At 42.0% G+C, this 22,131-nt stretch overlaps 1 protein-coding gene across 2 annotated transcripts in view; it reads left to right on the top strand.

The window, feature by feature from the left end:
* The first annotated feature begins 6,930 nt into the window (after nt 1-6,930).
* The window catches only part of LOC135933054 (uncharacterized), a 45,375-nt gene continuing 30,174 nt past the window's right edge, over nt 6,931-22,131 (top strand). For both annotated transcript variants that reach the window (XM_065470934.1, XM_065470933.1), the window contains exon 1: nt 6,931-7,106. In XM_065470934.1, coding sequence (XP_065327006.1) covers nt 7,083-7,106 — 24 coding nt within the window. In that variant the 5' untranslated portion in view covers nt 6,931-7,082. The remainder of the gene's footprint in view (nt 7,107-22,131) is intronic.

Below are 22,131 nucleotides of genomic sequence, written 5' to 3'. Positions count from 1 at the left end.
CTGGCCTAAATATAATGCTCACATTGTGTCTTCATTATCAGGTTGATGCCTACATGAGTGTGAGAACTGAGCTCACTACAGCTTTAACAAATATAAACAAATATCCACACAGTGGCTATAAAGGAGCTGTTAATATTTTTGCTTTTTGTCAATGCTGGTACGAGCCCAGTTCGTGCTGTATTGAGCCTGTTTCAGCTGTCGCTCCTGATCCTTTGATTCTAACCTGGTAAGACTCGAGACAGAATACTTCACTTCCAATGTTCCTCTTTATTTACCCATCCGCATGGGGAGTTGTGCTAGGCACAAAGCATCCTGCAGATCTGAGGGGCGCTCCTTCAGCCTGTTACATTTTTACTCTAAGTCACACAATACATTTAGGACACCTTTGACCTAACCCTGATCATTGAATGCATACACACTATCCAATTACCATTGATATATGCAGTTGTCTTGTCTCCTACATCTTTCCTCCCCGTTCCTCCTGCTATTCTCAGAAATGAAAAATGTGTTTGCCCTTTTTCTTTCCTCCTCCTTGTTTCTTAAGGCCAGGGCAGAGAGCGGTCACCCTGTAGTGGACACATACCTGGTGTCTCCTTTCACTACTTTACCTACCCCCACAGTTTCACATTAATTTCCCCCTACTCTTTTTCTGCCGCATTTCTGCAGACAGAGGCCTCTTTTTTGATCCTGCAAGCCCTATTTGTTATCCACAAGCCCTTGGCAAATCTCAGAAAATTATTTCTCCACAACATCACCTTTTGGCTGGATCTGGCAGGACATGCACTGCTCTAAATGTACCTTTTACCCAGTATATGTGAAGGAAAAGCTTTTTTTATTATAGTCAGAAGAAGATTAGGTGGTCTAATGCCACACTCATCATTAAACATGATTAGAGAGGAAAAGTTGATTAGCACTTGTTGTCAGGGGTTTGCAGAGATTAAGTGTTAGGACAATTCTCTTACCAAGTGAGAAGACACCGCAAGAGTGAGATTAAAGATCTATATGGCAAATATAGTCCAAACAGACTCAAGATATCTTAGTCACAGTGGAAAAACAAATATCACCCCCATAGGTGAAAAAACCCTGAACCATTTAAACTGCTGTGAGCAGTCTGCGTAGCACTTTCATTTCCTCTGCAGGTGCAGAGGAAATGCATGGTCCAGTGATTTAAGAAATCACTGGACCATTCAACCCTGTCAACTTTTTATTTTAAGAAGTTAACTTTACTGCCATTGAAATAAAAGTTGTTCACACTGTAATCAGGACAGGCAGCCTACTTTATGTTATGGGAAATTATGAAAACACACAACCTTCTAGTCGATAAACTCAGTGAAAATCTTCGGTATTACACAACGATATACCGGATAACTGCTTAGTGCCCTGTGCATCCCCTCCTGAATGTGAGATAGGCTAGGTCTTTCCCAGGACTCTCTTGTACCATGCCTACACATACTGTATGCAAGGTTAGATACATATGCATGTTTAAAACTCTGAAATGCAGGTGCAAGTATCTCGTTACAATACACAAAATCTGTTTGTCTGCAAACTCATCCCACATGATCTGGAACTTAGCAACCAAATTTGGTGCACAGGTACATCTTAGGCCCTTGAAGAGTCTTATCAATATAACACATTATGATTTCATCACGTTGCCAAGTAATCAACTACCAAACAAACTAAAATGACCCACTTTTAGCAGTTATGCACTTGTACAATCTTATACAAGCATCATATTTTAATTTTGGGACTATTATTACCTTGCCTGACAATCACCTAACAACCCACTAAGATGACCTTTATATGGGGTTATTAAAGTAGTACACTGGTGTGGGCGTACACTTGTGCGGTACAAATCAAGGGTGTGCCACATGAGAAACAATAAGCTTCACAACAACGCCAGTTTCTCATGTGAGCCTTTGGGACAATTGATCACTCTCTCCTGGTGTAATGTGTAATGCCTCTATAATGTCTCATCTTTAAAATAAATTAATAAATAAGGATAGTGTTGGAGTGATTCTGATAAAAGTTGTCATTGTTGTACTTAAAACTGTAAACCTTGTCCTGAACTGCATGTTCAGATATTTTTCTGTCCCTCCCCTACATCTAGGATGGTGGGGGATGCTATTAGCTATAGTGTTTAACTGCAGGCACATTTCATGTAAGATTCTGGTTTCCTTATTAGTAAGGAATGTTTACTTCCTCCCATTTATGGGCTCACCTGTGCTTGTATATGTTGGACCGTTAAAGGAGTTGAGCCATATATACAGGGTGAGGGGAGATGACCCTTTTATGACCAGAGATGTTGTTAAAACAGTTGTAACCAGGACGTCACGTATACAAACACATATACACACACACACAATGCCTTAGCTTTTATGACACACCATAGGGGTCCCTCGCAGCCTGAATAAAAAGGCTGCAAGAGAAGGCTGGATTTTGGAGTTGTCTGAGTGCAGGTGCAGAGCTTGCTGCTCTGAGATTCCGACCGGGCTTCCCTTGCGCAAGTTAAAACCGATCGAGCTCTGATTGTCTTGCTTTGTTCGTGGAGATAAGTCTCTCGAGTCAGCGAGGCCTGGGAGTGCAGACCTAACAGGTAGGGTTCAGACATAACTCACCATTAAAAGCTTTTCCTGTGACGCTAGTGTTTCTAAGACACTGATTATTGTCACACATCATATTCTACCAATTTTTGTGATTTTTTCCCCCCACACAGTACAAAAACTATTAAAAGCTGTTTAGCAGTGGAGTGTGACCCAGCTACACTTGGAGAGGTAGGGCAGAGTGATTCAGGCACCTGTTGTATAACAACTTGATAAACTGTTTCTAGTTCTCGCCCAAGGGCAACATTTAAACTTGACATTACACATTAAGATAAAAGTATAAGTAAGAAACATAAGGCAATCATTTGAGAACATCTGTAAAACTGTGACACTGGTTCACCTTAAAGCCCCTTTTAACTCCTAGATTCAAACCAAAGCATGCCTTGAAAGTGTTTTGCGTCACCAGAACTAGCACTTGTGCAGGCCCTGGAACTAACAGGTGAGACGAAAGAGCGTTCACTTTAACTGAACTAAAAATAAATGCAGAATGAAAGGTGCTGCAAAAAAATAATAGGAGCAACTGAGCCATGCTCTCTGACCCAAGAGTTTGATACAGAAACAACATTTCAGAGGAAAACAAATCAGTTCAGGCCATCATATGTTGTTCTGTCCTTAGACACTGAGTAATGCACCAGCAGCCTGCTGTTTACAGATCGTTAAACTGTAGGATTTCTGCATATTTTCTGCTTGGACACTTTGACATTTGTTGCTTATATAGCTGAACATATATCAACCTCAATGCATCACCTTAATAGCATAAAGTTATTAAAACTCATCTTACACACTGTGATTAAAAAAAAAATGGGTGAAAACATGAGGTAGGGTGAAGTATGTGGAGGCATGGGAGTATGAGAAGTCTGGGAGAGAGGGAACTCCCCCACAGTAAGAGGGACTGCAGAGCCTTGGCCTGCAGCTGAACTATCTGCATGCGTAATTAAAGCTGGATTAACTCTTCAAAAACAAAGGAAAGGTGATTCAGTGCTTCTGGTGCTGAAGACCGAATTCACTCTCGAAGATGGATTTTCAAATTGTTGCTACTAATGTCAAAAATACACAAATTGCCAGCCTCAAATTGCATAAATACAGTTTCAATTAAAAAAACAAAAAGAACATGGACAAAATAAAGCAATAGACAAAACGTGCCCTCAGGTTGTCAGGCCACAGAAAAACTCGAATATAACCGACTCAGTCATACAGCAGAGATCCTAAACAAGGAGGAGGAAATGAGTTATACTGTATCTACTGGAAGATCTACTAACAGTGCGCTATGATTTATACAGTTCACTTTAGTAATAACCAAGAGCAGCGCAAATTAGCGGCTAGGGCAGGGGTCAGCAACCTTTAACACCCAAAGAGCCATTTGGAACCGGTTTCTACAAAAAAGAAAACACTGGGAGCCGCAAATACTTTTTGACATCTAAAATGAAGATAACACTGTGTATATTGTTTGTTTGTTTACCTTTGTGTGCTTTGTATAAACGACTATAGTGTGTTGTTTATGAAATCTAGGAAGTGCTTTGTGTAATGAATACATTTTCAATTCTTAAAAAATAATAACAAAAAAGAAAGACAACCAGTTGAAGGCCTCTTTTAAACGAATTAAAAAGCTGAACGTAAACGATCCATGTAGCAAACGAAACTGTTGTGAGCTTTCATCCTTATATTGCCTTTGGGCTTTTGGAGTGTAGCGGAGCCTTGAGCTGTATTTAAAAAATAATTGGAAAAAAACACTACGCTCCTAAAAAATTAAAAATAAATATTTGCATAATATTTATTTTACCTGGTTAATGTGTGTCGCAGGGCGTGGCCCGCAGTGCCGCTGCAGGAGAGGCAGACGCACCTGAGCTTCATCCGCAATCACACCTCGCCGACTTAAAGTCTGTGCTCTCTCTGCTGTTGTTTGTATGTGTCGGGTGTCGTGTTTCTTAGGCAAGCATTCAAGCGATACCTTGTAGAGCCACTCAAACTCAAACTTTATTATTTACTTCCTGTCGCAGAACCCCCTTTCACAATAAAACAGGTTATACTCAAACAGATTACACCACATCGTCCTTTCGCTGAAAACGTCAAACTTACAAGAACATTTACTGCATATAAGAAAGCTGTACTCTTTTTTTTTCTTCTCTTAGAACCTTTTATAGAATCTTTCTCCTCGTCCTTTTCCTTTACTTTTAAACCCATGTCTTTTTTGTTTTGTTTTGTTTTGTTTTCACAAAACAATACACGTGTCTTAGGTTGAGTGGAAGATTTATGGAAAGGACAGGTGTGTTAATACAAACTGCTCCACTGTTAAAACCTAAAAATCCTTGTGTAACAGCTGCCCTGTTTGAGGTGATGAACCGTAGAAGAACACCAAAGCAAACATTAACAGCTGCCAGATCCCGAGCTGTCCATGTTTTCACCCCTCTGCCACATGCTTAATATGAGCTTGTGTGCGTTTTTTCTTTTTTCCAGCACACTGCAACATTCAGACATTGATCTAACATGCTGACATAAACTCATAAATAGACAGACATTTTACTTTGGGTCGCTACACGTTCCATACAGAGAAGTCTCTTGCTGTGTGTGCACTGCTGAGAAAAAGAAAGCTCAGTCCAGTTCATTTCTTCTCTGTTCCACGAATGTATCACTATTATTGAGGAGCAAAAATAAGTGGGGCTTGACATCCATCCATTGGGCCAATTACACACTGGTTCTGATAACATTTCATCTCATCTGATGTCCCTCCCTCATCACAAACAAATAAATAAACACTCCTTGAAGCAACGATCCCAAGCACAACAGGAATAAAACTTGCTTTTTTTATTAGTTAGATTTAGTAAATTACATGCCTCTAACGTTAGTAAATCACGTTAGCCCAGTTTAGTTATTCTTTTCATGAAAGGGAAAGTCCTGCAAATACACATTACAATAAAAAGTAGCTGCTGTGGGAGATGTCAAAGGTCACTATAGCGTGAGACTGATGACAACTTACTCTTCATTTTGTTTATGTGGAGATTCACACACACACACACACACACACACACACACACACACACACACACACACACACACACACACACAAACAATGTAAAGGGAAGCAGAGAGACGGGAGAGATAAACAAGAAAGCTAGGCCTTGACTATGGTGGAAGGTAGAAATTATATGATACAAACTGATAAGCACGCATGGAGGAGTTAGATAAAGTATTACATCGAGCACCGTTACTGTATTCTCATGTAGAGTAGAATAATAGGCACATAAGGATGCGTGCTTAAGAGCAGAGATGTGACAGGATGGGAGTTTGTCTGTGAGGTTAGAAGGAGGGGGTACGTCACAGTTTCTGCATAACAAGAAAGATGGGGAGTGGGTGGTTTCAGATCAGGGTGTCATGACATTTGCAGCAGGCATAGGAGGTTGTTTTTGTAAGATTGTTATTGTTTTATGTTTATGCCAAAAAGTTGATTCTGTTCATCTGGACATAACATTTCCAGTGGGAGAAACGTTTTGACACTCATTCAAATGACTTCTTCAGTCTCAGCTGACTGCAGGTTTCCCAAATCTTATAAACAGTCCATTTGCATAATGACTGAAACTAGCACCACTGAATGAACAACGGTCTGGGAGGTCAGTTCCTTCATTATAATTATGCAAATTCTCATGACCATTGATCAAAGCTCATTGATCAATGGCCATGAGTACCATTCACAGAGTGTTGGGGATTTACTTACCTGGATGATTGAGCATGCATCAAGACGTTTTATGTTCATGATTAGCCATTCAGGAGGAAACGTGATTGACGTGTTTTGGGAAGAGTGAGGCCTTTAAGACTGAGCCAGAAAGTATAAAGTAGCAGCTGAGGAACAAATCCTCAGATCTCCACAAGTCTCTGTACTGTGTTGGATCTCCCAGTGCGCATTGGTAATAAAGGGATTTTGTATTGCAGTAAAGTGTGCCAGAATTAAAAGGATCGAGAGCAATCGAGAGAGGATCGCGACACTGCAAAAATATCTCCACAGCTTTCCAACCTTCTTTTCATATTCTACCTTTTTTTAATGAACGGATATTTTCCTCGTTTATGTCACCTGCATAAAACAACACTGTGAGACGAAACTGTGGTGCGTTTCACAGTCCGTCACCTTCTTCGTTTCAATACAGGAGCGACACATTTTTTTAAAATACTTTATTTTCCTTGAGTACTAATAAATTCTCCGACAAAAAGCGGTAGAACAACAACAACACTCTCTCTTCGTGCCCGCCTTTTACACAGCGTCAGAGGAGGGAGGAGTCAGACCGCTGCTGCTTTAAAAAGCGATCTCCCGCCAGCTGAGCGCCCAGGTTAGAGCGAAACACTTCGCCCCGTGTACGGTTGTTTGGATCGGAGACGCCTGCCGATGCCTTAGATGACGACTTTTTTTTCCTGTTTGTTTTTTTTTTTTTTTTTTAACATTTCCTGTCTGGAGAGAAGAGTTTTTAGTTGGTTTACAGCACCAGTAAACTGAACATGGAGCGCAGCTTTAAATGCCAGGTGGGTGCATTGATTGGTATCAATATCAGGGTATGGCGGCGGTAACGAGCGTCGTGATCAGGCTTCTCTCGCGGCTGTCCTAGGTTTCTGGTAGTGATGAGGGAATTCCGGCTCTTTTTAGAGAACCGGCTTAATTGGCTCGATTCACTAAAAAGAGCCAGCTCTTTCGGCTCCGGAGCGGCTCTTCAGGTTGTTTTGTTGCTTTTAATTAATTTATTATCAACAACAATATAAAATTGTGCACAAAATGAGTTAGTAATGTAAAAAGACGGTTTTTTAAATTATGTTTATTATATAAATGTATATTTTTATTATATAAATTAAAAAAATGAACACCCAGATCTTTAATTTCTGTAAAGTTTGGCATTTAGAAATACCAAGTGCCTCAGCTTTGAGGAGCTGATCCGGTTTCTTCTATCAGGAAGAAACCAGATCAGATTCTCTCAGAGGGGACTGAGGTTGCCACGATGTAAGACGTGGATAAATTGAAGCCTTGGTCTCCTACCATCTCAGTGGGTCTGCACTTCTCTGGCAAAGGGGCTCATCAATATAGTATCTCACTTCCAGTACTACATCTGGTGAGGGATTCCTTCTGGTAGTGTCTCTACTTGCTCAAAGAACCTCCAAACAGTAGATGCTTGTTGCTCCTTTTGTTCACCCTCTTCTGTCTCTTCTCAATCTTGGTCCCCTGGCAGTGGAGTTGGTTGGCTGGATCTTTCTGCTGCAGTTATTCTCTTAAGAGCTTCATCCACCGCTCTGTTGTCATTAAAGACCAGCTTCTTTAATCTTGGATCAAGAATGGTGGTTTCAGAGAAAACGGTGTTCTATTCCATCCTGTGGAACTTTCTGTCCATGGATGCACAGAGAGCATCCACCAATTCTTTCACTTTTCCTGTAGTTACTCTGGTTTGGTGCTCAGCTGTCACTCTCTGCAGACCCTTGCACAGGGTCTGCCATTTTGGAGGCTGTGGCATGGCTGAGAAAGAGTAAATAACAAGTTTCAAAATTGTGCTTTTTTTTTTTTTTTTTCTTTATAAAAAAAAAACAACAAAAAAACCTTTTCCTGTAGTTACTGTAGGTTTTTTTTTCTCCCCAGAAAAATAAAAAAATAAAATTCAGCAGTATATTATTATTATTTATGATCATGTCTAATCTGCTTTTCATACCAGTAATGCAACAAGAAAAACAACAACAACAACTACTACTAATACTAATAATAATAAAGCAATAACATTTGCACACTCACCTGTCTGCACTGATCCCCACAGTGACTTGCTCAAATGGCTCCAGAACAGTGCATGCCTCCTGTAGTACCTCCCATTCCTCTTGGCTCAGAAGCTCAACCGGTGCATTTTAACTACCAGGGTAGAGATGACTGTGTTGATGTTGTCTCTTGTTGTTGTCCCCTGCTCACTTTCTCTGTCACCTCCCTGCTCTGTTCCTGTGCTACTGCTGCTTCAAGTGTAACTACTGCCCCTCCTCCCTCTGGTCAGCCCCTTCCCCCTCTGCTCAGCACAAACACAAGGCTTTTTGCACCCTTCCCCCCTCTGCTCAGCGTAAACGCAAGGCTGGCTCACATGCGGCGAGAGAGAGAGGGTGAGAGAAAGCGAGAGAGAGAACTGCTCCCAATAAGGAGCCGGCTCCCGTCGTTCACTTCAAAGAGTCGTCCCTAAGAGCCGCTTCGTTCACGACCGACTCCTCACTAGTTCGTGGTACAGATGTGTCTCCAACACACGTGTTGCTTTTTTGTAGCAACAGCAGTGAAGTATAAATAATCCACTTGAATACAAATACTACTTGAACTACAACTGAGTAGCCGATGCAGCTCTGGACACTTGGAGGCTAGATTAAGGCCATGTCCACACTAATACGTTTTTGTTTGAAAACATCTTTTTCTCTCAGTTTTGGCCCTCCGTCCACACTGAGATGGCGTTTTTGGTCAAGGAAAACTGAGCTTTTTGAAAACGCTCTCCAAAGTGGATACATTTGAAAAGTTTGTGTGTTTTTTGTTTTTTTTGGTTTTGTTTTATTTTTTTTCGTCGCAGTGTGGGCTGCGAAAACAAAGGCTTTTGAAAAAGATGACACATTTCAATCAGATGATGCAGTCATGTGACCAATTCAACTAAGATGGCGGACAGCGTTTGCTGCTTCAATTTTGACAGCCCTATTAAAGATTAACATCAGTTTGCATTTTCTCAGACAGCTATTCTTTGATTCTCGCTCGCTTTTGCAACTTTGTACTCTTGTGTTACTCGCAGCAACAACTCCACCTCTCATTTTAAAAAAAAAAACAAAACAAAAAAAACCTGTGCTTTTCCTCGACATTATGCCGCAAAGTTTCAAAGCACTGAAAAGTAAATAAACAGCAGACGGAAATGACGCAGAATCATCTTACGTTTCACGCATGCGCAGTGCAGGAACGTAAGCGTTTTCAGTTGTTTCAATGTGGATGAACAACTCTTCGAAATGTTGGAAAACGATAGTGTGGATGCGGAGCTTTTTTAGACGAAAACGCAATTTTCAAATTTATCCGGATTAGTGTAGACGTAGCCTAAAGAAGTGTTTTGCACTCAGATTTAAACGTTAGAAGGTAATTTGCTCCGGAGTAGCTTATGCTCTGAGAAAAACGCATATGAAATCACTGCCTGCTGACCAATATCTTTAAGAGCCCTGGAGCTCTGTGTGTGCAGATAGTTGGACTGTCTAAGGCTTTTTTTAATGGTGTGAAGTCATTGTCTGTCTTTGATGGCCACCAACAGCACCTTTTGAATTAAATCTTTAGGCGACTCTCAAACACTAGGGGCGCTGCAGCTGCTAGAAAAAAAAGTGTCCGAGGACCACTTTGAAGTGTTTACACACACAGGTCCTACAGGTACATCTAATAATACTACATAATGCTTTTCATGTTCCAGACAGTCATGTTCAGTGTTGTGTTTTTTTTTTTTTTTTGTTTGTTTTTGTTTTTTTAAATCTGTCATAGTTGGCACAGGGTCAATATGGCAATGAAATGTGTTTGACGAGCAGAAGAAAAGTCAATCAGCAAATAGGATATTGGACATGGGGAAAATCCTGTGAAGCGTGTACGTGTTTCTGTGTAAAAGTGTTGTAGTTGAGGTGTTGAATGGCTTGATGGTAAAAACTATTTTTGAGTCTTCTAGTCTGAGCATACAGACCCCTGTAACAGCTCACGTGCTGGGTGGCTGTGGTCCCTGATGATGCTGTGTGCTTTTCTGAGGAATCACTGAAGATAAATGTCCTGAATGGTAGGAAGCCTCCAACCAGTGATGTGGTCTGCTGCTTTCACCACCCTCTGTAGTGATTTATGGCTGCTGGCAGAGCAGCTTCTGTATCAAACTGTAATGTTGTTTGGTTAAATAAGATAGTGGCACTATCTCATGGCAACAACTCAGTGCTGTGCGGCATGCAGGCATGGTCAAGATGACTTGCTGAAGTTCACACCGAGCATTACAATGGGAGGCTAAAGGACACTGTCCAGAATGTTACAGTGGCTCAAATAGCCAGTTGTTACAACCCAGGTTTTCAGAAGAGCATCTCTGAATATACAACATGTTGAACCTTGAAGCAGATGGGTAGCAGAAGCAGAAGACCACATCAGGTGCCACTCCTGTCAGTTCACCGAAATTGGACAATAGAAGATTGTGAACTCATTGCCTAGTCTCATGATTCTTGACTATGCTGCCACAGCTCAGCCTGCTGCTGGTGATGTAATGGGGTGGGGACATTTTCTTGGCATCTTCACCGCGACGGACCAGCAGCACCAATCCATCTGTCGATCTCCGGCTCCCTTCTCCCATCACTCGCGAACAAGACCCCGAGATACTTGAACTCCTCCACTTGGGGCAGGAACTCATCCCCACCCGGAGTGGGTACTCCACCCTTTTCCGGCTGAGAACCATGGCCTCAGATTTAGATGTGCTGATCCTCATTCCCGCTGCTTCACACTCGGCTGTGAACCATCCCAGTGCGAGCTGGAGGCCATCACCCAATGAAGCCAACAGAACCATACCATCCGCGAAAAGCAGAGACAAGATTCTGAGGCCACCGACGTGAAAGCCCTCTGCCACTTGGCTGCGCCTAGAAATCCTGTCCATAAAAAAATTATGAACAGAATCGGTGACAAAGGGCAGCCCTGGCGGAGCCCATCACCCACCAGGAACGAGTCCGACTTATTGACGGCAATGCGAACCAAACTCTTGCAATGGTTGTATAGGGATCGAATGGGCCGTAGCAATGGGCACGACACCCCATACTCCCGCAGGACACCCCGAGGGACACGGTCGAATGCCTTCTCCAAGTCCACAAAACACATGTAGACTGGTTGGGCAAACTCCCATGCGCCCTCATGTATCCTTGAGAGGATAAAGAGCTGGTCCAGTGTTCCGCGACCACGACGAAAACCACATTGTTCCTCCTGTATCTGAGGTTCGACTAGCGGACGAACTCTCCTTTCCAGCACCCTAGCATAGACTTTCCCAGGTAGGCTGAGGAGTGTGATTTCCCCCTGTAGTTGGAACACACCCTCCGGTCCCCCTTCTTAAAGATGGGGACCACCACCCCGGTCTGCCAGTCCAGGGGTACTGCCCCTGATCTCCACGCAAGATTGCAGAGGCGTGTCAACCAGGACAGCCCTACAACGTCCAGAGCCTTCAGGAACTCGGGGCGGACCTCATCCACACCAGGGGCTCTGCCACCAAGGAGTTGTTTAACTGCCTCAGTGACCTCGCCCCCGGAAATTTACGGGTCATCCCCAGACTCTGCTTCCTCCTCGGAAGACGTATCAGTGGGATTAAGGAGGTCCTCGAAGTATTCCTTCCACCGCCCGACAATTTTCTCAGTCGAAGTCAGCAGCGCTCCGCCAGCACTATACACAGTGCAGGTAGAGCACCGCCCTTCCAGGTCTCTCTGTAGTTACCCACGTGAGCATTGAAGTCTCCCAGTAGGACAACAGAGTCTCCAGGTGGAGCACCTTCCAGCACCCCACCCAGGGACTCTAAGAAGGCTGGGTACTCTGAACTGCCACTCGGCGCATAAGCGCAGATGACAGTAAGGACCCGTTCCCCGACCCTAAGGCGCAGGGAACAAACCCTCTCATCTGTCGGGAAGAACCCCAACGTACCGGCAGCAAGCCGAGGGGATTTTAGAATACCCACCCCAGCCCACCGCCTCTCACCAGGGGCAACTCCAGATTGAGACAGAGTCCAGCCCCTCTTCAGGAGACTGGTTCCAGAGCCCAAGCCATACGTAGAGGTGAGCCCGACTATTTTATTGCTTCCATCCTGAAGTTTCTGAAACTGTTTTATTTGTGCCACATGGGGAAAAACCTGCTGTTCTGCTATCCAGCTACCCGCCATGATGGACTGAAAGATGACAGTGGGTGAATGGCAGCACCATGAAGAATTTGATTCGTCCTGTTCAGGTTCTTTCACTCTCAGCAAAGCTGCTCTGACATGACTGAGGACACAGGACACCAATACCCTCAAGCTGTCACCTTCTGATCCTTACAGCGACTGCTCTTCACCTTCTAAGTAGTTGTCTTTCTTTCTTTAAAAGAATGAAAGATAACGTTAATTGCAATTGTTTCATGAAGTCCTTTAGAAAACCATTTGGAAGAGAAACCAAAAGGAGTCTCTGTTTTAGGACTTATCACGGCTCGGGTCCCAGGAATGCAGAATTATATGACACCAATGGGGTGGGGGAGTGGGAGATTTTCGGGGAGGTTTATCAAGATCTAACCCATTATAGAGCTACTGCTAACAGCTACAAGAACTACTACTATATTACAACGAAACGCATACTGTGCCTGTGTGATTAATAATTGTCTGTTAGCTGATAGCAATATGAGGGACAGATGAGATGGGGAGTAGAGTGGATATGAGTTAAATGTTTCACAAAGATGGCCAGGTGGCATATGAGGACAGGAGTGCTGGATAACTGGATGGTTGGCCTATTGGTTAGATATCAAGGATCTGGATGAACATATTAAAAAGGTTGAGAACACAGGAAGTCAAAACCTTAGATCAGTGGTTCCCAAAGTGGGGGGGTGCGGAGCCATTGCAAGCGGGGTGCAGTATAATTTAAGAAAAGGAGAGGAAAAGGAGAAAAAGGAAAAAAAAAAAAAGACACTGCTAGCATGATGGACAAGTTTTTGATGGGGCTCCCACACAAATGCAAAACAGAAGATGAAGCATCGCCAAATATGCTTCCAAACAACTTCCTTCCATGCCAAAGACTAAAAAATATGATTAAGCATACCTTGCCTTTGGCTTCACCTGCACAACGGCGGTGCCATGGTAGGTTTCGCCGACAGAATTTGTTTCCCCTGCATCGGGAGCATGTCCAAATCACGAACAAACAGTATCCCACGTTTGGGAACAGATGCCTTGGATGGAGAGCTCTAAGTTAAGGAATAGGAAATTGTCAGCTGGGAGCTCTAGGGCAGAACAGACAGACTCTGCAACTGACGATTGCCCCGAAGAAAGGCCAAAGGTGGAAACTCCCTGCAGGAGGCATGTTACCCTCCTCATGTGGTTGAGAAGGTGGCAAGGTGCAGCAGTGGAACAGAGGTTCCTTAGGCTGTAGTTGACTCTTTGTAGGCTTGGTATTAAAGGGAAAAACTGTCTGGCAGGAGAGCTGTCAGATCACTAAGCAGATGGGATTCTAATTTAGGAAAAAAAACATTTCTGAAAGAACAGGAAAGATGTAAGTCATCTCTGAATAAGGAGCTGGAGATATCTGCAGAATCAGGAACAGCCTTGAACAGGGGAAGATCATGGATGTGCATCTGTACAGTTGATATCTATAGATGTGACCTTACGCAAGGGATACTTCAGCTAATCGGAGATGGATATTTGCATCCTCCGTCTGTCTCCTTTGAGTGAAGCATTATGGAAGCTGAAGCTATGAACTGGAATCATCTAAAAAGCAAACAGTGAGTTGCCCTATGGGTGTAATGCTATGTTTAAATATTGATTGAAAAAGAAGGGGGACCATAGAAAAGTTTACCATAAAGACAAAGAAGTGGAAAAACCAACAGTGATCAAAGAAATGCACAAGAAGAGAAGACTTGAAGGCCGTATTTCTTCTTTTTTTTTTTTTTTTTTGGTCTTACCTCACGGTTTCAACCCAATACAGGGTTCTTTAGTTTTGGCCTTGCTGAAGAGAAGACCTACATCATAAAGTACCAAAGACGGGGACATGTGGACGCAAGTCTGCGTAGTACCTACAGACTACCATGCCCATCAAATTCAGGAGCAGAAAGACCTCAGCTAACACAGGACCAATTTCAGGAAAGTGAACTGGCAGACACTTCAGCTGGCACAGGAAGACCATTTTTCTCTTGTTGACTTTATATTACTCTTCACCCAGAATAGGCACAGGAGCCAGAAAGAAACTGCCAACTTTGGTCCAGAAGACATAACAATTGACCTGGATGATGGTCGATTTAAAAGACACATGGCAACTTAACTTGGTAGATTGAATCAGGAACGGGATTGGAGAGAGGGGCCACCAGGCTGGGGTTAGGAGGTGTCCTGATTCTTTGATGTTGGGCTGAGAACAAACAAGCAAGAGTCGATCACGTTCAATCAATAACAATCTTTTATTAAGCACATATGTGGGAGATGTACACGATACCACCCAGAGCGCAGTTTGGTAGATCTCAAAAAAGAAATACACAAGCTTCACTATTTAAAGGGCTGTACACGCCCTGTATGTGTAAGCAGAGTATATTATCATGCATCAGTGACAGTTAGCTGCAACCCCCTTTATGGTATTGATGTTATACCTCATTAACGGTTTCAACGCTCTTTCACCCCCAGCTGTTTCCTGTTTGTCGTGAGGCCCTATGATCATAAGTGGCACATCCTGAATACATTCTGTTCTAACTTCACCTTATGCAGGCATGTACAAGCAGACCACTTCTTTTAATGCCCTATGACCTTAAAAATATTCTGCAATAGAACAAAAACATGAAGCAAAATATGAACATTACCTGATGAAGTGAAGCAGAGCAAAGTTACAGAGGTTTTATTAGAGACACAGCTAAGCATTTTTGTAATTTTTCATAATTTTAAAAAGTTTAAGTTTCTTCAGTATTGAACACCAGAAATTAGGCTTTCTTGTTGGAAGTCATTTAAGTAACACCCCCCCCCCCCCCCCCCCCCCCCAAAAAAAAACAAAAAAAACAAAAACAAAACAAAACAGTGGCCGACAGCACTGCAAACAACGGTAGACTGGTGGGTAATAAGAAAGTGAATATTACAGAAAACAGATTTTTGATGGGAAATTGTTCTTGAAGTACACACAGAGAGAGAGAGCTGTGCATGAAGTGTGATTTTTTTTTTTTTTTTTTTTTTTTTTTTTTTTTTTTTTTTTTTATTTTTTTTTTATCGTGGTGGAGGCAAAACAGCAAAAGTAAGAGGGAATTCATGACAATGTTTATGTGAAGCATAGTTTGGATCTCCTTTTGCGGCTGGTTCAGTCAGTTTTGGTTGGAGAGTGATGAACCCTGCAGCTTCAGAATCTAGCGCAAAAAAGACATAAACACAGAGCGTGGACCCACCGATGCATCAGAATCAGCGAGCTGTTGGCTTTCAGCTCCGACGCTGTGTCCGTGTACGTGCCGTTGGGTGAGAAAGCCGACATCTCACTGATTCTGTTGCGTTGGTGGGTCCGCGCTTTGAGTTTACGTCTTTGTGCAGAATCTGTGTACCTGTTCTCATTTACGACAGGCGACAGAGAATGAGAAGGGCGAAAGCGGATCATTGAATGAAGCGGATGAATCAGAATTGTTTTTTAAAAACGTGCAACTTCAGTGATATGGAACTGGTTTGGTTTTTGTCCGTCAGATAGCCACCAAAGCACTTTTTTCTTTTTTTTTTTTCTTTTTTTTTTTCTTTTTTTTTTTTTTTTTTGGACTGTCATTATTACCGTATTTTTCAGACTATAAGGCACTCTTAAAAGCCTTTTAATTTTCTCAAAAATCGACAGTGCACCTTATTATCCGGTGTGCCTTATGTATGAATTGTGGTTTGCTTACTGACCTCAAACCGACTTTATGTGGTACATGGCGCTCTGTCAGAATCTGTCAAAAAATGTTTTAGTACGACTTTGGTAAGCTACGAAGCCACACCGCTTAATGCACTGTCGGAGCATTATGGCTCCCGTAGTCAGGAGCCTTGCAGAGTACTGTACTTCAACTTCAATATAATACTGCGCTTCAACATAATATTACCATATTGTACGTGTATAAGGACCCCAAAATGGCACCTGTTAAGAGACATGCGTAAGAAGCGGATTTCAAACTCATCAGTCACGCAGTAGAACATGGGAATAGAGCAGCTGCGAGAGAATTCTGCATTAATGAGTCAATGGTGCAGAAGTGGAGGAAGCAAGAAGAATGAGTTGAGTATAGTTTGACTTATCGAACTGTTTGGTTTCGCCTTATAATCCGGTGCACCTTATGGCCCAAAAAATATGGTAACTTGTATTTCTTGTAGAAATCTGCTCCAAATAAAAAAAACTTTGTGTTGACATTTTGTCTCGCATCAGTTATATCGTTATCGCAAATTTTCAAAGATATATTGTGATAAATATTTTTGGCCATATTGTCCTGCCCTGCCTGGTACCAGGTACTGCCACCTAATGGAGAACCCTAAAAACTTAATTGAGCCATGCCGAGCTAGTAGAAAAGGGCTATATGTACGGATATTCAGTGATAGTTTTAACATCCCCATGTTGCCACTAAGGGATTTGTTGCCACTGGCTCAGCACCTTTTGTGCTAGGCTCAGTTGTCTGCTCAACCTCCTGCTGATATCTAACTTATCACCATCTTGGATAAGTTTAGTGATTGTTGGGTCATTAGGAGTTTAATGGCTGGGTTCTTGGAGATGTAGAGGGCACATCTTTGAGGAGGACCTGTCTAAACTTAAGAAACGACGTTCTCCATCTTTACTTGCTGTTTGCTGTCTGTCAGAAAGCTGGTGATCAAGTGACCGATGGCAGTAGAAAATGTCCTGAATTCTTTGATGTTGGGCTGAGAACAAACAACCAATACTCAGAGCAGGTCCAGTTAACCAACAATTATTTATTAGCATACATGTATGGGAGATTTACACAATAGCACCTTCCGTGTCGATCTCAAAGAAAAGCACTTCAATCTACTGTTTTATATGTTAGGGTTCACCTCCTTCATGCGTAAGCAGATAACATAACATGCGTCAGTTACAGTTAGTGACAGTTAGATACAGTTCCTTTTTTTTTGGCAATCTTTGGCTATCAACTGCCTTTCACCCCAGGTTTTTCCTGTTGTTCTCACTACAAGGCCCAAGATCATATGTGGCACATCCTGAGTACACCCTGTTCTGACTGTGCAGGCACGTAGGCAGTTACAAGCAAAATACTTCTTCTAAGGCCCTATGCTTTGCACGTTCATTAGCTTCTAGATTAACATGTCACTAATTAAAAGCCCTGCCACATAATAATATATTTTCCACAAAAACTTCAGTTAGGAGAGTTCGGTGGAGAGAATTCCAAGGATGATGGATATGATTAGGGCTGTTTGATATAACGATATATATCGGATGACGATATAAAAACATCTGTCGTTTCCTATTACGCTATCGTTTGTTTCGTGGTGTCGTAAAATAAACGGTTTACAGCAATATTTTTTTTCATTGTTTTGATGGTCACTGTAGTGGCTATATTAATTTCTTAAAGTTCTCTCTCTTATATTTAATATAACCACACTATGTACGGACAAGCGCCTGTTTTTACATGTTGTCGTTAGCAACGCTGACGGTAAAACTATCGCGTGGCTCCGCTGTCCACTTTTTATTTTTCCACGTAAACCTTTCTCAATAAAGCTCAAGATCCTGTTGAGACTTTTCAAAATAAACTGAATTACGTGCAAGAATATGCAGAGAGTTTACGGATGAGAAGCAAAAAAGAGCCGTCAAAAAAAAACCCCAATAAACCTTAGACTCAAACTTTGAAAGAAAATAAAATAAAATATAAAAATGTATACTTTCATGCATCGGTTAAAACACTCGACTCCAGATAAAGGACGCCCAGCTGGAAAAACTTCACGCAAGTCGAGCTGCCCGAGATTCACAGAATTTACAGAAAATATTACATTTTTGTGATTTATATCATTGTCAGGATGATAAATGTCTTATATTGGGATATGAGATTTTGGTCATATTGCACAGCCCTAGATATGATGGGAATAAAAATTGAGCTGAAGTTTACGAACAGGATACTTGCTTAGGTCAAGGTGGTGTTGGATGTATTTGATAACATTATTAGAAAGCGCTGCATACATTTTAATTGCAGACGATATGCAATTGTATCATATTCAGATGACAATCAATTATATTTTTCTGAATCCTGATGACACAAAGTCATTAAACTACAGGTATATCTTAAGGACAAATGTTTTTCCTCTGAAGTTCAGACTTGTACATGGCTCTGAAAATACTAGAAACATGCTATGTAACCAGTTACTTACTCTAGATGGCATGACATTGGCCTCTAACATTGCTGTGAGAATTCTTGATCATTTTTTATCACGATATGTTCTTCAATGTGAATCTAGAACAAATGTAAAGGACTGGGTTGTTGTATTTATTATCGGCCTGGTCTAAAAACAGCCCCTTTGTTAAGACTGAATTAGGTGATTGTGGAACTGTAGATAGTATCATATTGCTAGCATGACCCTGTGTAAGTACAGGAGAAAATAGTTATAGAATAGAAGCAAAATAACAGGAAAGGGGGCAGAAAGGCAGCATTAACTGCCATCTGACACATCTTGATAAGTATAGGCAAAAGCAGAACTACGTAAGGAGCTTGACACGCTTAAAGACCCCACATATAACCACCCACGCTCATAGAGAATGAGGATGTGCGCAAAGAAAGGGAAACAGAGATGATAGGCAGAACCATAAAAGGAGAGGTGAATCGATGTGTAAGACTGTAAAAGGAAAAGATAAGAATGTTAAATGAGGAAGGAGATGTTTTGGTCAAAACTGTGTACGAAGGGTGCAGTAAAATAGACTACTGAATAACAGGAAAAGTAGGCGCTGAATGACGAACCAAGAAAAAGTATAAATGTAACAGACTGAGGAAGTGCCCCTTAGATCTGCAGGAGGCAGGAGACTTCACGCTGTGCACATCCCCCCTTGTACATGGCTGAATAAAACCAGGTCAGAATCCAAGAATCGGGAGTGACAGGTGGTCGCAACAAAATTCCCATCTTTTCATACCATTAAAGTTTTGTTCTCTCTTCTAAGAGGTTGTCTACAGCTAACTGCTTGCAGACTGTTGTTTTCCAGTCAGTAGAGATGCATGTACTGTATTTTCCGCACTATAAGGCACACTTAAAATCCTTTTATTTTCTCCAAAAATGACAGTGCACCTTCTAATCCGGTGCGCCTTATGGTTCTGGTTGTGCTTAGTGACCTCGAACCAATTTTATGTGGTACACAGCGCTCAAAAATCTGTCAGATATTTTAGTACAGCTTTGGTAAGCTATGAAGCCGCACTGCTTGATGGATTGTCAAAGCATTACAGCTACCGTAGTCCAGAGCCGCGGAGTAATCTGGGTCCAAACTCTGCTTCAGGTCCTAAAGTCAAATGAACACTGTGGCATAACTGAGAGTTAAAAAATGTCTAAATTCCTTCGTCTTCAATAAAATGATCAGTGTTGCTGCCTTACCATGTGTAACAATTAAGTTTAACATCCAGGCATCCATGAAAACAGAATTTATTAATTTTTACGGAGTTGGAAGTTAGCAGGAAGTTGGCTCGCTAGTTTCTACTAAACATGACATACCATGTTCTGAGTGAGGGATTTCAGAATAAATTAAAACGTACAGCTCTGCTATCCCTCCCAACATAAATGAAGACAGGAAACTAACAGCAGTGACGTTTGTGGGGTTACTGAAGTTGGGATAACTAGTATATAATGATGTGCTACGTTATCGCCAGCGACACAGCTATGTTAGCATAACATAAACACAGTGAAGCTGGAGGATGAATCCTAACTCCACACGATAAATGTTTATGTGAGGCTTCCTGATGGTTTAATGAATCAATAGTACAGAAGTAGAGGAAGCAAGATAGGGTTGGGCGATTGGATGATCATATTGACTATCTATCGTCGATCATTTTTACAAGGGCGATTTATTTTTTTTATATTTGCCCATGAGTAAGTTTGCTAATAATGTTGTTTGAAGCTAACAGAAGCAACCATCACAAATTAATAATAGCACTGTTTTAACGGCACCCTCCTTCAGCTGTGAGCAAACGCACCCTCCTCAGAGGGCGCCCAAATGCAGCAGCGATTCATTTACTCAAACTCATAACAGAAAGAAAGAAAGGCAGGAGCCTATGGCCACAAAAAAAACAAAAACATTTTATTTTAATAAAAAACCACAATGGTGGTGAGGGAAACAAAGAGAAACTGGCTTCTTTTTCTACTATAACCGCGTTTACAGGCCATTCCAGTGTTTCTGTCTTACACATTTGACCAAACAACAAATACAAAATTAAACAAAGTAACTTCAAAATCAAATCTCTCTTCCAGCGAAAATTAAATAAAGTCTCCAACGTAAAGTTACGTTTGTTTTTTTTGTTTGTTTGTTTTTTTTTGTGATTTGGTGCATCTCAAATAAATAAATAAATAAATAAATGACTAATCCAAAAATTGGCTATATTAATACTGAAACAAACAGGAAAAGAAGGGAAAATATTCCCTCCAAACAAAACGTATAAATTATTTGACAGGAAAACGAGCATGTACTTTTTCAGGTTTTAGTAGTGTGTGCAGGACATGTTCTAAAGGTGTGCTTCTGGCCAGATATTTCCGTGCCATGTGTGATATCAATGGGAAACGTTTTTCATGCATTTTCCACCAAGCCAGTTGCTCGTCTTCTCTGTTTACGACCTCCTCGCTGAGGTAACAGTCCATTTCTATCTGAGCCTTCTCCTCCAGTGTGCAATTTGGCAATTAGTGTGTCCAAACACGGAAATCAGTCCGTGCGTGATTACATTTCTAATTATGAGTCTTATGATTGTAAATGACACATCCTGAGTACATCCTGTTCTGACTGTCACTGTTCAGGCACGTATGCAGTTACAAGCAAAACACTTCTGGTAATACCCAATGATCTAGCACATTTTATTAGCGGCTGGGTTAATATGGCCTTTGCTGAAATACTGCTTCATGATATATTTTCCACAGTTGCCATCCCCCTGGTGGAATGAGCTCTCACCCCCTGGGGCAAAGCAAGACCTTTGGTGCTGTAGGCCAGTGAGATAGCTTCTATAATCCAGTGGGACAGCCCAGTCTCTGCAACTCTGAAAGTCTCTGTGTGGCCAACAGCAGACAACATTATGCCCATATCGTGGCCTAAACCGATCATGACGGTGCTGCTTAGAGTAGCTGAACGTGCTGCTGAAGCACTGCAGCACCGACTCCGTGCTGCTGCTGTTCGATCAATTTGTGTGTCACACGCGTGTCTCTGCACAGACGCGCAGAAAGGGCAAATGACGTAGGGAATTCCCACAATAATCCAATAGCGCACGGCGACACCTGCACAGAGGAAGCTGCCAAGGACTCGCTACTAGCAGGCGGATTATCTCTGCATACCACAACCTTGTGGGCCACCAAAGGGGACACTAGAATCAGAGAGAGAGACTGCCGACGCACTCTTTCTAGAACTGGAGATATCATTTCCACTGGGGGGAATGTATACAGGACATACACGTCTGGTCATTGGTGCGCTAGCACGTCCATGCCCAAGGGTCCATCGTGGTCAATTATGGAGAAGAACAGGGGGAACTGCTCCAGTCTGCATCTCAAATATCCTAAACCCAGGTTGTTCTCTGATGCATCCATCGGAGTGTGAATGCGTGTATGGATGTTAGTTAGACAACACTAAAAACTTAGAAAAGTGCTTGTGAATGGGTGTGATTGGGTGAATGAACGAGTTGTGTAAAGCGCCT

The sequence above is a fragment of the Pelmatolapia mariae genome, linkage group LG22, assembly GCF_036321145.2.
Source record: "Pelmatolapia mariae isolate MD_Pm_ZW linkage group LG22, Pm_UMD_F_2, whole genome shotgun sequence".
In the NCBI taxonomy this organism is placed as follows: domain Eukaryota; kingdom Metazoa; phylum Chordata; class Actinopteri; order Cichliformes; family Cichlidae; genus Pelmatolapia; species Pelmatolapia mariae.
This window is presented reverse-complemented; position numbering and strand designations above follow the sequence as displayed.